Genomic DNA, 16,715 nt, shown 5'->3' with positions numbered 1-16,715 from the left:
AGACATCTATTTCATGTGTTAATGACTACATTTATATAAACTTCTGCCATCTCAAGACATTTTCAACTACCAATTATAAATCCAATCTATGAGAAAAGAAATAGGATAATCTAGGCACAAAAATATTGTTGTTAATATAATAATTGATATGTAAAAGTATATATCTAGCAAACTAAAGTAAATCAATCAATACATACCATTATCAAAATATCTGACTGTTGAATTTCTGGACACACTGGGATCAAAGTTTGCCATTAAAGGTGCTATGTATTGTGTTGCTGTGAGCATTCGATGTACAACTTCTCCAGTGTATATAAAACCTATATTAGAAAAATAGAAAGTATATTAATAAAAAGTCCCAGTGAATATTTAATTAAAATACCTCCAACTAATTTGATTCTTCTAGTAACAACAAAATGTCATTGTAGCTGAGGAAGGAAAAGATAATGACTAATCCGAGTAGTTATTCTCTATTTAAAAATGTTTCTCATATGATTTGGTAACACATTGCAATCTGGCAAATATGAAATCTATTTTTTTTGTAGTTTTAATTGTGGGTAAGGCAACTATAGTTTACAAGAAATTGTAAAGTAATAACTAAATACAAACCATTGATTTGACATTATGAATTCCTTGCTATACTAAGAGTCATTGGGCATACAAGACATTTTTACAAATGAATACATTTTCGTAATACTTACCTGCATTTTCCTCAATTTCAATGACAGCCTTAGAACAATTTAGAAACCATGGACACATTTATTTAATATGTAAGCTCTTTTGTTCAAAATTAAAATGAGACTCAACACAACTGAAACATGTAGGAAAATCTTGCACAACTCTCAGACTATTCATATTTATACTAATAAAGCACCTTATCAAGAAGTTAAGCTTATATGCTTACAGGTCAGATGGTAAAAGATAGTTGATAATGCATAAATGCCTCACTAGAGGATTTTCAGTGCCAGTCTAGTGGTTGACTACGAGGAAATTTACTATGGAAAACTTTGTCTTGAATTAACTTTCAGTTGCTCCAAAATTACAGTTTTATCCACATTCAATTATTCACACTGGATTTATTTACTTTGTGGATTATCCATGACAAATTGCTAATCCTGTCTTGGCTTTTTGCCTCCTAGGTCTTTAGCTGCTGAAAAGGAAAGTCAGCTCTGGGAATGTTAAGTCATTTTAATTTTAATCTGAAAATATTACAACTGAGATTATGTATGTAAATATATTATCATTCATCTATTACCACTGTAACTACCTTGAATAAAATAAAAAATAGCCCAAGGATATATACATATATAAACCCTGCCACTCCACAAGATGAACTTAATTTTGATGACTTAGCAAAGAATAGTTTTTCTTAGGCATGTGGTAAGTCCACGTCTATCAATAGCACAGCTTAGTTCTTAGAGACCAAGAAGTATAATGCTTAGCTAAATTATGTATTTAACTTAGTTTGATTTACATTTAGAAATTAAAAAAATGGCAGTAGTGGATAACAACTGAGTTGAGAGAACTCTTGCAAGCCAGCTCAGAAATAGTATGATCACAGGGCTGGAGTGCAGAGCCAGGAATCCTTCAATGCATTTCTCCTTCTTTCCCTCCCTCCCTCCCTCCCTCCCTCCCTCCCCTCCCTCCCTCCCTCCCTCCCTCCCTCCCTCCCTCCCTCCCTCCCTCCCTCTCTCAGTCCCTCCTTCCCTCTCTCTCTCTCTCTCTCTCTCTCTCTCTCTCTCTCACACACACACACACACTCACGCACATGAATTATACACACCTTTCAATACTTTCAGAAAACAAAAAAAAATCAAAGTCTTCACTTTGCTTAATTCTCTAAAAATGCAAATCCTACTGCATCTTGGACTTTTACCTCATTTCTTTTTTTATTTTTCCTTTTTGTTTTTGGGCCACACCTGGAGGTGCTCAAGGGTTGCTCCTGGCTGTGCACTCACAAATCGCCCTGGCAGGATTGGGGGACCATATGGGATGTCGTGGATTTAACCTGAGTCCATCCTGTGTTGGCCACATGCAAGGCAAATGCCCTACCTCTGTGCTATCACTCTGGCCCCTAGAATTTAACTTCATTTATTTTTTTAATATTGAATTTATATATATGTTAAAAGAAATTTTTTTTATTTTATCTTTATTTAAGCACCATGATTACAAACATGTTTGTAGTTGGTTTTAGTTATAAAAAAGAACACCCCTTTTCATCAGTGCAATATTCCCGCCACCATTTAACCCCATTTCTAGGCCATTTTGGACATGTTCAGTTCCAGAGAAAGTGGTATTTCCTTTTTCTTTCTTCAATAGTTTTGAATTACTATAAGCAATTTATAATTACTATTTTCTTTAAAAAGTTGTAAGGCCATAGAGAAAGTACAGCAGATACAACTCTTAACTTGAATGTGACTGATCCAGGAATGAAACCTGACACTGCATATGGCTCTCGGCACAAAACCAGGAGTAAATCCTGAGCAATATTGGGTTTGCCCCGAAACTAAAACTAAAGCATATGACTTGTAGTCATTTGGAAGACAAATCAAAACTAATCGCCATTCCCAATTCCTGCTTATTTAAACTGAATTCAATACATTCTTCTCTGCTTTTCAGCACCATTAGTTTCCTCAAATTCTGCTACTTTTATCATATACTTTTTGCCAACTTTCTAAGTAGACTTAAATTTGATTCTTGTTTTGCAATATACCAAACAAGACTTAATTTGGTCTGTAGATGCCAGATAATTATGCAATTCATTTAAGGGTAGAATTAAATTACTTCCTAGCTGTGAGACTTAGTCATTTGAACTCTCTGCTTGGTTCTCTAATCTGATAAATGGAGGTCAAATGGTATCACTGTAATAATGGAGTGATGACGGTCAAATGAACTTACACACCACTGACTGAACTACAAGGCAATAGTTAATTGATAGCCTCTCCATCCCAAATTCTAAATCTTTCCATATACCACTAGAGAATAAAGCACCTTGAAAAAGTTTCAACCTCCTATGAGTCGTGAGTGGGTGTTTTACTTAATTGGAAGTGTCAAAGTAATGAAGGAAGCATAGAGGTATTATATTTGCCTGTGAAGCATCCCAAGAAACTATTGTGCAAAATACCATACAAAATATTCCACATCATATCTTTTATTAGTTATTTTTTTACCCCTGAGGGCAGACTGAAGCTAAAGCATTTGCCTGGAGGATGTTGAACATTTAGGCATTTGCTGCTTTTTTGTTTTGTTTTGTTTTGTTTTGTTTTTTGGCCACACCCTTTGATGCTCAGAGGTTACTCCTGGCTAAGCACTCAGAAATTGCCCCTGGCTTGGGGGGACCATATGGGACACCGGGGATCGAACCACGGTCCTTCCTTGGTTAGTGCTTGCAAGGCAGACACCTTACCTCTAGCACCACCTCATCGGCCCAGGCATTTGCTGCTTTTTAAGTAGAAAAGACAATGGTACACTAAGGGATGGTGCACACAGTTTTTTTTTCTCAGACTGAGACACTTAAGTTATTTAACTGGGTATTTAACTGAGTATGACATGTGGAGGTAGTTGCCTCAGTTGCTGAGGATTTGAGTAACAAAAATCGCTGGATGCCTGGGTGAGGGCCCTGAACTTCCGGCCTCCTAGCTTCTTGAAGGTTTTCTTTCTTTCCTGGGAGTCTCTATCAGCATGGGGTTCAGCAGGCCTCTGCCATGCCAGAGGCCTTCTTAACCAGGCCAGGGGGTGTGTGGGACTTGGGTGACCCCAGCACCCCTCTACCACCTTGCTCCAGATCTCCAGGGCTTCTCTGGGCCACATGCCTGGGTAGGCCAGCTAGGTGGGTCCCTCGGTGGAGCTTGAAGGTTGCTCTACCCCCATTCCCCACTTAGCTCCTTAGGGAGGGTCTGGGTGAGGGCCCTGAACTTCCGTCCTTCCAGCTTCTTGAAGGTTCTCTTTCCTTCCTGGGAGCTGGGAGTCTCTACCAGCATGGGGTTCGGCTGGCCTCTGCCATGCCAGAGGCCTTCTTAACCAGGCCTAGTGTGGTATGGGACTTGGGTGACCCCAGCAGCCCTCTAACGCCTTGCTCCAGATCTCCAGGGCTTCCCGGGCCACATGCCTGGGCAAGCCAGCAAGGTGGGTCCCTCGGTAGAGCTTGAAGGTTGCCCTAGGCTTTACTTGTGGGTTGCACTAAAGCAGTCACTGGTAATCTCTTACCAGTCTATATTTTCAAAACCGTGCGGGGGTAGTGCCCCTGTGCACACAAGATACATTAATAGTTCTCACTATCATTGAATTATGTTTTTCTGTATTCAGAATGTCCATTTTGTACTCTGCCCTTTCGCACACCCCTACAAAAGGTCATTTTTCTCTTAACTCTCTCACCCCCTATCACCATTACTCCACATTTGCCCTTTTTAACTTAAGAAACTTAAGAACTGTAGAATCCTAAGTCACAGACTATAGTGGTGCCCTGGAGTTAACACCCTCCCAACTATTCCAAAAGGCATAAAATGTACATGTATGTCTTTTCAACATTTTATGTGTGCTTTCTTTGACGGCTATAACTCTTGCTGAATATTTTCTTATACACTGACGATTTCCCTTTTTTTTTTTTATCTTTTCTTCTTTCTGTGAGCTGTTCAATAGGGAATTTTGTGAAAGAGTCCCTCAGTTTAATGCTTATGTTTGAACCAAGTCATGGGTATTGTTGGACGTGTTCTTACGCCCCCATATACTCCGATAATGCCACATGGCTTTATTTCTTGTTTGCTTAGGCACATTAAAACGGGAAAATACTATACATACAAATAAGTTCTTATCTAATAGAGATGGGAACACACAAATCTTGTAGTGCAATGGGACCTTACACCCTGAACATTGACATAATCTGGCACAGGCCTCAGAAGAATGGGCATTCTACATTCACCCCTGATCTAGGGAAGACATCTACGAAACATCCAAGGTTGTCTATAACATTACCTGGAGGCAGTTGTCTACCAGGGAAGACCCTACCACTGCCCTGACATCGACCTACTCAAAAGATACTTCCATTAACACTGAGAAGACTTAGCAACAACAATTAACTGCTTAATGGACTGGGCTTTCTGTATTGCCCCTTAATTGTGAGGTGAAACTAGAGGATACTCCACATCAGCCTGACTTCAATGTAGGATGTGCAGATTCCAGGATCATTAATACAGAAATCTGATGCCAACAATAGAGACTGCGTGAAAAAATAAAACTGTATTGGCACTACAGACAATGACTTGGATTGAACAATCTAGTTTGCCTGGAGCCTAGAGTTGGTCTTATGCCAGGAAACTTCAGGGGTAGGGTCTCCTTGTATTTAGACCAAGGCTTTTCCTTTCCATGTCCCCATATTTTGGTGGGCCTATGCAAACAATATTTGCCACTCTAACACCATTTTTACTGTGCTCCTTTGACTCTAACCCCCCCAAAAAAAAACCATCTTAAACTTTTGATGTTAACTTAAACCAATATGCATGAGCATAAAAATATAAAAAAAATACTATGCCTTCAATGTTTAAGGAGTCACATAAATTTCATGACTTTACATTGCTTTGTATACTACTAAGAAATGTTATAATGTACTACAATCTGGGGACTTGTGGACAAAGTAATTGTACATGGGTTCTGCCTTATTTTTTTAATGTTCTTTGACTGTAAGTTCAATATTTAGGCGTCATCAAGGGGATTTCTTCTGAGAACTCTGTTTATGGGCGATTTTCCTTCCACTGTAACTTTACCTTGTCCTCTTTGCATCATTGTTCTCATAATTAAAAATAAAAAATTAAAAAAAAATTGCTGGAAGCCAACCTTGGATTGTCCAAGCACAATACAATTTACATTTCACAAAAATGTTCTTACATACCCATTCTAACATTCATACCATTCAAATATGGATATCATGTAATGATGAACATTTTTTAATTTTTTTAATTTTATTTCATTGAAACCAATGCGATCTACAAAGTCCTTCCTAGTGGAATTTCAGATATACAATGAATCAGGGCCATTCCTATCATCATTGTTTATCTTCATCCACCAATGATCCCAGAATCCTTCCAATACCAAAACCCTTTGCTTCCTTGCCCCTCTTTCAAACAGTTATAATTTGGTTAACCTTTGACGCTAATTTGAAAATTTAAAGCTATGATGAATTAGGAATGTAATTGTTGGAGAGCTGAAATCGTGCAAGGGCAGGTTTCATGAGACAGACCATTTAATTATACTGTATATGCTATAGAGGTACCGTCTATATGAGTTTATATGACACATGTAACATGAACAGGTGGCTTGAAAGGATCAGATATATGCATTTTTTCTCCATGAGAAGACAAAATATAATAATGGAAGCAACACAGCCTTGATTTCTTTGCCCCTTTTAACTGTATGATCTCATCAATCACTCCATCAAGTGGCTATTTCCTCTGTAAAATCAGACCAACTGAAGCCAGGGAAGGATGTGCTGTTTGTATTCATCAGGGAACACAGCTCAGGCCAGGTGGCTGCAGCAAAACTGCCCAGCACAGACCCCACTCCTAGCCTGCACTGCGCTGACCTCTGACTCACAAAGCTCTGGAAGGCAACTCCAGAGCAGCATTAATTCAGCTCCATGCCTGCTCTTGATCTGTGCTGTCTTCTGGCCAGGCTCAAACTTGTGTGATGTTTTCAACCTCCAGTGACATGTGCCCTTCCCTTTACAACCTCAATCTTGTGATCGAGCCACGTTTTTCTCAGATGCTTTCACAGTTTGGTGCCCCTTAAGGTGACAAATGTTCAAGTAAGAGGGACAAAGTAAACATAAGAGCACCGACCCGATTGTATATTCATAGAAGGCCTTTTGTTCTTTCGCTGAGCCTTACATTTTGAACACTTGAAATGTTATATGCCATGGGGAAAAAAAAGCTCTCTATTTGAGGAAAAAAGGGGAGTGCTATCCCATTGGGGTTGTTACATATGTGAATGTCTATCTATGTGCATTGTATATAAATATGCTCCTTTTTCTCACATATGTGGTATATGAAACCACATATATAAACAAGCACATATTATATACAAATAAATTTGTATACACATATTGGTACATTTTTATTAGAATGAAAGAGTATTTACATAAGATACTCTATAAATGAGTATAGAACACACATTGAATATCTTAAAAATATGAAGCAAAGTGAAAGCTATTCTGTGTTCTTCCAGTAAAGCACTGCAAGTTCAGACTTAGGAGAATTTATTAGAATAAATATTCTTCCAAACTGTTAGTACATAGAATTCCTTGTTTTTATTCGAGATGCAATTATTAGTTAACTTATGACTTTTATTTGATAAATAAAATCATAATTCAAGTGTTAGGGATTCTGTATAAAAAATTTGAAGATATTCATTTTTATTTATGTGAGGGTGGTTGGGTCATGCTTGTTTGTGCCCAAAGCTGATTTTCAGCTCTGTGCTCATGAATCAATACTAGTAGTTCTCAAGGGACCTCATGGGATGCCCAGGCTCAAACATGGGTCAAGTATATACAAGGTAAATGCCGTACCCTCTTTTCTTCTTTCTTTCTTTCTTTCTTTCTTTCTTTCTTTCTTTCTTTCTTTCTTTCTTTCTTTCTTTCTTTCTTTCTTTCTTTCTTTCTTTCTTTCTTTCTTTCTTTCTTCTTTTCTTTCTTCTCTTTCTTCTTTCTCTTCTTTTCTTTCTTTCTTCTTCTTTTTCTTTCTTTCTTTCTTTCTTTCTTTCTTTCTTTCTTTCTTTCTTTCTTTCTTTCTTTCTTTCTTTCTTTCTTTCTTTCTTTCTTTCTTTCTTTCTTTCTTTCTTTTTCTTTCTTTCTTTCTTTCTTTCTTTCTTTCTTTCTTTCTTTCTTTCTTTCTTTCTTCTTTCTTTCTTTCTTTCTTTCTTTCTTTCTCTCTTTTTCTTTCTTTCTCTCTTTTTCTTTCTTTCTTTCTTTCTTTCTTTCTTTCTTTCTTTCTTTCTTTCTTTCTTTCTTTCTTTCTTTCTTTCTTTCTTTCTTTCTTTTATTCCTTTCTTTCTTTTCTTCCTTCCTTCCTTCCTTCCTTCCTTCCTTCCTTCCTTCCTTCCTTCCTTCCTTCCTTCCTTCCTTCCTTCCTTCCTTCCTTCCTTCCTTTCCTTCCTTCCTCCCTCCCTCCCTCCCTCCCTCCCTCCCTCCCTCCCTCCTTTCTTTCTTTCTTTCTTTCTTTCTTTCTTTCTTTCTTTCTTTCTTTCTTTCTTTCTTTCTTTCTTTCTTTCTTTCTTTCTTTCTTTCTTTCTTTCTCTCATTCTCTCATTCTCTCATTATCTCTCTGCTCCTCTCTCCCCCCAAATATAGTTTTTTCAAAATGCTAACAAACCATTTTTTCTTGACTTTAGGAGTCATAACAGAAAGTATTTAGATCCTCACATTCTTAAATAAAAATTCTAACATTTATATACATTCAACTATAGATATCATGTAATGATGAGCATTGCTTTTTTATTTTATTTTTATTTTATTTTAGTAAAACCATTGTGATCTACAAAATCCTTCATAGTTCAATTTCAGATATAGAGTGAATCAGGGACATTCCCACTACCAGTATTGACCTTCATTCACCAATGTTACCAGAGTGCACCCTATACTACCACCCTTTGCCCCCTGACCTGCCAGTATAACAAACCCATTTAAGTTAAGATTGTTAAAGTCGGGCCGGGAAGGTGGCGCTAGAGCTAAGGTGTCTGCCTTACAAGCGCTAGCCAAGGAACGGACCGCGGTTCGATCCCCCGGCGTCCCATATGGTCCCCCCAAGCCAGGGGCGATTTCTGAGCACATAGCCAGGAGTAACCCCTGAGCGTCAAACGGGTGTGGCCCAAAAAAAAAAAAAAAAAAAGATTGTTAAAGTCTTGATTTTATTGTTGTCTATTGTAGTTGACTTTGGCTTGGATAATTAGTTGTGTCCCATTTTTCTTTACCAATGCATCTGAGACTACTTGGCCCTGGCTCCCATCATTTCTTTTTTTTTCTTTCTTATTAATTTTATAGAAAAATGTATTCATATGACGTAAAAGAAAGTAATCTGTGTTTCATGAGTCTATGCAAAAGATGGGATCCTCTATTTAAAAGATAAAAAAGAAAAAAATAGTGGCAGTTTTTTTTTTTTTTTTTTTTGCATAAGTGCAGGAAAAGTTGGGGAAAATAAAAAGGAACAACCTTAGGCCTAAAAACAGGGAGACCCTACCATGAAACATACTTATATATAATTTCCTCGTATATAGTTTCCTGAGCCAAGGACTTGGAGCCAGTAATTAGCCCCTGAGCACTATCTGGTGTTCTTCCACACCAAAAAAAAATTACAAATCTATACTCCTTGTGACATCTACTCTCTACTACCATTGATGTATCATATTCAGCCATGTAAAGATACCATAATTAATATAACAGTAGATTCTTGAGGACATTTTACTGTGAGTTTTTCTTTGTTATTGCAAATGGAGTTATTATAAAAATACTCCTATGTATGCCCTAGTTCACATCCACAAGGTTTTTCCAAAATAACCTAGTATACAATTATTTTGTCTACCCCTGGCATAAATCTACCATGTGTAAAACCTAAAGCTACTGAGTTGCTATATCACAGAGTAGGTGCATGTGCAAGTTCACTAGAAATAGATGAAACAGATAAAGTAGATAAGGCTGAACTATTTTCCCAAGTAGTTCCACCAACTTGCACATTACCCATACCTCTGCATGGATTTTTGTTGCTTCATTTCTCTTTTCAAAATCTGATAGTCACACTTAATTTTTGCCACTCTGATAGTTGTGAAATGATACTGCATAGTTGCACTTATTTAAATGGCTCATTAATTAATTATATTACATTGATTAATTATATTACTCAACCCTGAGTTCAAATAATAATAAAATTAATTTTTGAGACGTTCATTTGCTACTAAATTCTTTTCTGAAAAGTGCCTAAAAAATCCCTAACTTTATCTTACTTGATTTTCAGCTAAACAAGACAAAACAACCAACCAACCAAACAAACAAAACTTGCTATTGTTCCCTAGTTGAATGTTGTAGATCTTTCAAAAGATATTTCTTTACATATTTACCTCTCAAATCATTTTCTTCCCCTTTTTATTTTTATATAAAATATAGATGAAAATGATACTGTTTCCTATGGAATAAAATCCCATTTGAAAATTTTGCATTTCATCTTATCCTTACTGACCTGCAATATGAAAACTAATCACGTCTAGCTTTATAAATTTATGTGATGCCTGGAGCATCCATTCTAACCTAATGGCCAACTTGTTTATCCTTGTCAATATGTTGCAATGCTTTATGACTGCATGTTCATGCATGGTGAAATCAACAGCCTGGTGAATCACCATTTGTCTCTCTCTTTGAAAACAGCTGATTCTCCCTCATCTCTTTCTCTTCTATATATATTTTGGAAAATAGAATATCAAGATATGCACACACAAATAAAACAACCATATTGAAATTGCATTGAAATTATAAGTAAGTTTTGGAAGATTTGATTCTCTTCCATTTAAGTAGCTCATAATTTTAGTCTTAAATATAATATTTAAAATTAACCTTATCAAAGAATCCTGCATACCACTCTTCAATTTATTTCAATTTACTTAGCTGATTTTGAAATGAATATTTCTAAAAAACTTTTCTTTCAATTATATTTTATAACAATTTTGGTGACATCCATAAACCAATTGGCTTTATACATGGATTTCATATTCAGCAATCTTGTTTGACTTCCAAATGAATTCTAAAATTTATACATTTGAGGGGGGAGGGACTCAAAATAATAGACTTTTATTTTAAAATAGATAACTGGAAAAAGGATAGTTCAAAAAACTAGACTTTATGCTTTGCATGCTCAAGACATGAAGTTAAATACTTGGCACTACATGCCACCGTCACCACATCTTGACCTTGAGCACCATTGTATGTAGCCCTGGTAATAATGTCTAGTACCACCTGGTCATAGAACAAAATATACAAAATGGTCAAACCTGTTGTTCAGACAATATCACCCGGGATGGTGAACTGTCAACTGAGTGGTCACTCTCAAAAAAATAAATAACATAGATTAACTTCAACACTGAAATATGCAGATCATGAAGGAAATGCAATTCTAAACGCAGAACACCTATCATGAAAACGTTTAAAAAGACTTGGAAAGTGGAATGTATTTCACAAAACTTGGAGAGAGAAGGTCACTGATGACAAATAACAGCTCTGGTGGTTTTCGTCTTTCTTTTTTATTTTCTAAATCTAAGGAAGTGGGAATCACCTAAGGAAGATGGCAGGAATTTAGGACTTTTCCTCCAGGTATTTTCCCCACTTCCTTTGCAACATTTTTACTTCAGTTAATTCTTAACATCTGGCTACCTAAGGAAAGCTAAGCAGAAGGAAATGGGATTTTCAAAGGAAGTTCATTTACATCTCAATTGCCTGCATCCTGAAAAGGATCCACACTCAGTGGGAATGGGCAGAAAAGGGCCTGAAGAGAACCAAGACAAGAGAAATCTAGGGCTACCTCAGAGACTGGGTGAATAATGCTATGCCCCCACCCTTGGAAAGACCTTCCAGTTACACCTGCAACTTTTTATTAACTCCCAGAAAAGATAAAAAATAATTGTAGGTTTCTACCACCCCTAAACACTCATACCGATCTATTTATTTTTGTAGAAAAAGGCTCTGGAGGCAAAGCTGTCATTCAGTTAAGTAGAAAAGAGACTCTTCTCCAGAGGACTTTAGGAAGGAGCAGGGCAACACTGATACTGATAATCTAGTTTTCTCCTGTGTTTGCTTTTGTGGATGAGTGGCAGAAACCATCTTTTGAGTGCACTTTCTCTTAACTGGTTCAGGCTAATAAGAACTGAAGATGTGCTTTTTGAATTTCAGCCCCAGCCTCGAGTTGGGAGAAATCTCCTCTCTGGTCTCATCTGCAGTTCCCATTCAAAGTGCCTAGGAATTAATGGCAGGTGGGAATGGTGATGGTGGCAGCAGGTGACGTGGGTTTTAATGATAACCCCACCATAATAACACTCCATTCTGTATGTGCCCGAGATCAGTGAAATCTTCAGACACATTGGTAGCCCTTTACATTTTCAAAAATAAAAAAATTGAATGTTTCAACCCTTCCAAAAATTTGAGATAGGGGAGGCTTGGGTGGAGACCCAGAGTGGAGACCCAGACTACAAGTGTAAATTTCTCATATAGAGGTTTTCACACAATGCCTTTTCGCCTTGATCTGCCATCCTCAAAAATCCCACCCTGTGTGGATTCCTTCCTTCCTATTTACACTGAATGTGGTATGAATTAGATGAAAATCCATAGAGCTGGCATTTCTGGAACACAGGTCAAAGAAGTCCCTGTCCTCAGCAGACTCCACAATGCAGGAGGATTTTGCACACTTGATGCCCTGACACAATCACAATAGAAGTGAGGATTCTCAGTGCTGGAATGACAAAAGGCTCTGGTGTGTTCCAATAGGGTCCATATACAAATTACACAATATCCCAACATTATAAGATTGTAGTCATTTTAGCGACACCTACTTTCAAAGTGAAAATTAATTTTTTAAACAGGTGTAATAGATTTACTTTACCTTTTTATCAGGCAAGCTTTCCTTGAAAGGAGGCTCATTTTATTCCTCATAATACATACGTGGCTTGACATGACATTGCATCTGCCACATAAAGTGAGATAGCAAGATTCTAGAATGAGAGTGCTGACCAGGTGCCACCAGACCACAGCTGATCCATGTAATGTGTTCCCAGGTCAGTTCTCTGCCTGACTCATCCTCCAAGTCTCTCACTTCTACCCTGCTATAGCTCCAGCAGTCCTGAGCTTTGTGCATTTTCCCAGGCTGCATTTTCTGTATGGTAGAAATTTTTTTCTCTCAATGCCCTGAAAAATCCTATTCATCTTTCAAGCTTCACTATAAATGTCTCCTCTGCTGTGAAGCAGTCTTTTATCCTCCCCAACCCAGAGGATCTGATTATAGCCTTTGATGTTTCATCCTGAGTCTTGCCCAGACTTCTATCACTGGTCTTATCACATTCAGGCGTAATTGTTAATTTTCCATCCTTCCCCTGTCTGCCACCTGTTTTCAGACTCAAGGGGACAGGGACCAAAACTCTGATAATTGCCCTTTCAAAAGTTATTCAAGGATTCACTAGTTTGTAAATCACTGCTGAATGCTTCATAGGCTGGAGGAACCACACAAATTAGGAGATTAGAATGGTGAGGTCAACCTTTGTATTTCAGAGTATGGCTTGGGGATGATGTTGGGAAGTAGAGGTGAGAGGTCAAATTGGAGATGACTTCAGCAGCCATAGCAAAGTTTTAGGGATTTTACTAAAGGGCAATGGGAACACCAGAGAGGGAAGAGCAGAAATGGACATTGCAGGTTTGACTTTATTGGAAGAACATTCTGGACAAGCCCTTGTGCAGACTGTTTAAAGATAGAGAAGAAAAGAGACCACAGGTAGAAAATAACTGAGCAATTTTCAATGGTCTATTTCTATCCCCTGCAGTTTGGGTATTGGGGACCTGATGTATTCTTTATTATATCTATTTTTATTATTAAGTTGGAAACTTTAAAAAATGAAAAGCTTAAGGTTGAGGCTAGGATTTTGACTGAGTGGTAGACAATATGCACATGTGTGAGGTCCTGGGTCCCATCTCCATCATTATTATTCGAGGAGAGGTTATAAGGCTGATTAAGGCTGAGTACAGACAATGAATGAAGAGGAGGCTTACTTGAAATAGTATATAGGGTTCCCTAAACTCTTCAGTAAACTATAGAAAGATAGAATAGACCGAACTTTGAAGTGGGGTAGTGAGAGGAGACTTAGGGAGGGTTTTAGAGTAGAATGTATGTTCTGTTCCAGCCAGAGAATTTTTAGAGAACCCCAAGTGGAAGATGGGGTACTATTTCCTAAAATGGGGAAACAGATGAAGAAAAAGCTGCATAGAAGCTCTACAGTTTGTTGAAGAACAGAAGTGTGCAAGCAATCTAATCTAACCTCTGTTTCTCATATATACCAAGCCTCAGGTATTCTAAAAGAGCCTTGGGATTTTACCACTACTGTTAGTTTTTCCCTGTGTGGTTCATTGCCTTTGCATAAATTTTTGTGTTTGGAGGTAGGACCTTAAGGATCTGGTCCAATCAGACTGCTTTGGTAAAAAAAAAAAATACATTTTCAAAAGCCTCAAGCTGGGGTGCAGGGGTCTCAAACTTGCAGCCCGCGGGCCATTTGCGGCCCTCTGTACAACATATTGTGACCCGCGGCAGGCCTTCAAATATTGCGATTTTTATTGCGATTATTCGGTAATACTGCAATATTTGAAGGCTGGCCGTAGGCCACAAAATGTTGTACGGAGGGCTGCAAAGGGCCTGCGGACCGCGAGTTTGAGACCCCTGATAGATTAACCATGAAAACTATAGTGGTAACTCTCCCCCAGTTAATTGTGTGTGTATATAAAGGTATATCAACTATTATTCAAAGAACTAAACTGAAAAGTCACACCAAGAAAACTTCATTGCATTTGATTTGTCTTTATTTTTTCAATATCTAAAAAAAAAAACCCTTACAAACAGTCTGGTATGTGTAATATAAACATTTATTTTCCTGTCTATAACATTCATATTTCACAAGTACTACATGAAGAGATATAGCAAATATATTTCAAGATCAAGATATTTTTCCAACTTTCATGCAAATTTGTCTTTGGAACAATATAAGACAACATAAGTATTGACATAATGTTGAATAAACAGAATTCACTATGATTAAAGTGTATAAAATTCTATAAAACAGAGCTAGCTAACTGTTATAAATACACAATGAGGAAAGTTTTGGATGAACACAAATGGCAGTATAAAATTTAAGAGGTCATTACAGCCCACTGGACATCCTTCAGGAGGAGAGAATAAGGAAAAGACATGAAGGTCTAGTGCAAAGGAGTAACTAATTGTCAGGAATAGTTGATGAAAACTACTCATTGAAGTTAAAGTCCAAAAATATGTGAGGCAGAGTGAATACTAGGAGAGAAGTAGAACATTTTTTATTTTGATTACTGACTAATCAGTGATCAGAGACTCAGTGAAGACTCAAAAATAAGTGCAAGTGCCAAAGAGCATGAGAAAATGATTGAAAGCTTACTTCAGAATCTGCAAACATTCTGGATGTCAAATGCTTCTCATAATACTTGCTCTCCTAGAAAATGAACTTCATGGAGGAGGGGTAGACATAGAAGATTGACATTCTAAGATCTCAAATGTGGTTTATAAAAATAAAGATGGTTGGACATTCATTTCTTTAAAAGCATGGCAAAAACATGTATGATGAGATTTATCCTTAATTATTTTGCAGAGGACAGATTGTAAGACTTATAATCAGTACAACATACTATGGCAGCACTCTAAAATGCATTCATCTGTCATGACTGAAACCTTATACTCCATGAATAGCAACTCCCCACTGCCCTGAATACAAACTCTGGCATTCATGGTTCTGGCTATTTTTAAATATCTCATAAATCATTCAGTATTTATCCTTCTCTGAACAGATCATGCCACCCAGCACAAAGTCTCTATGTTGATCAATTCTATCACATATGACAGATATCCTTCTTTGGTAAGGCTACAAAATATTCCATCATGGGTATATATACATAACATTTCTTTTATTTCTGGGACCAGAGAGATAGTATGATGAGTAGGACACCTGCCTTGCACCTGGTCAACTTGAGTTCAATCACCAGCACTCTTAACTTTAGTCTAGTTAAGAATGATCCCTGAGCAAAAAGGCAGGAGTAAGTCTGATCAATAACAGATGTAACCCAATAACCTAAAATCTAAAATAAAAAACATTTCCTTTTTACATTCCTCTCTCAATGAACGCCAAGATGGTACTCAGTGTTTAACTACTGTAAATGGTACTGCAGGAAACAGAGAAGAGCAAAGATCTTCAAGATTCTCACTGGAGATTCTTTTAAATAAACATCCAGAAGTGGGGAAACTGAGTCAGATGGATGCTCTATTTGGAAATTTTTGAATAATCTCCTTATTCTTTTACTCTTTTAATCTCTTTTTATTATTTTATTGCATGATTTATTTATTCCTTAGTTTCAGTTTATAGTCATATGGATTCAACTTTGAGATGTGCTACTGGATCTTTTCAGTGATCTGAAAAGAAATACAATTTTTTAATTTTATTTATTTATTTACTTGGTTTTTGGGTCACACATGGCAGCACTCAGTGGTTACTCCTGGCTCGATGCTCAAAATCCATGCTCAGAAACTGCTCCTGGCAGGCTTTGGGGACCATATGGGATGCTGGAATTTGAACCACCATTCTTCTGCACGCAAGGCAAATGGCCTACCCTCCATGCTATTTCTCTGGCCCCATATATATTTATTATAAAATAAATTTATTTATTTTATTTCTTTAATTTATTAAATAATTTTAAGCACCATGATTACAAATATATTTGTGGTTGGGTTTTATTTATTAAAAGGGACACCCCACTTCACCAGTGCAACATTCCCACCACAATACCCCCATCTTTCCCTTCCCCATTTGTGGTATTTAGAGTTTACTTTTAGATCTGTACTTACAGAACCTCAGGGGATCAAATGGGGGCTTCTGGGGATTGAGCCCTTTTCTACTATGTGCAAAGCAAGTGCCTTACT

General features: G+C 37.2%; 1 protein-coding gene across 1 annotated transcript in view; it reads right to left on the bottom strand.

The window, feature by feature from the left end:
- PLXDC2 (plexin domain containing 2) overlaps nt 1–16,715 on the bottom strand; it is a 402,677-nt gene that overhangs the window by 133,075 nt on the left and 252,887 nt on the right. The window contains exon 5 of the mRNA XM_049777781.1: nt 198–320. Coding sequence (XP_049633738.1) covers nt 198–320 — 123 coding nt within the window. The remainder of the gene's footprint in view (nt 1–197; nt 321–16,715) is intronic.

Source organism: Suncus etruscus, chromosome 7, assembly GCF_024139225.1.
Source record: "Suncus etruscus isolate mSunEtr1 chromosome 7, mSunEtr1.pri.cur, whole genome shotgun sequence".
Lineage (NCBI taxonomy): Eukaryota > Metazoa > Chordata > Mammalia > Eulipotyphla > Soricidae > Suncus > Suncus etruscus.
Note: the sequence above shows the minus strand (reverse complement) of the source record. Positions and strands in the feature narration are given on the sequence as shown.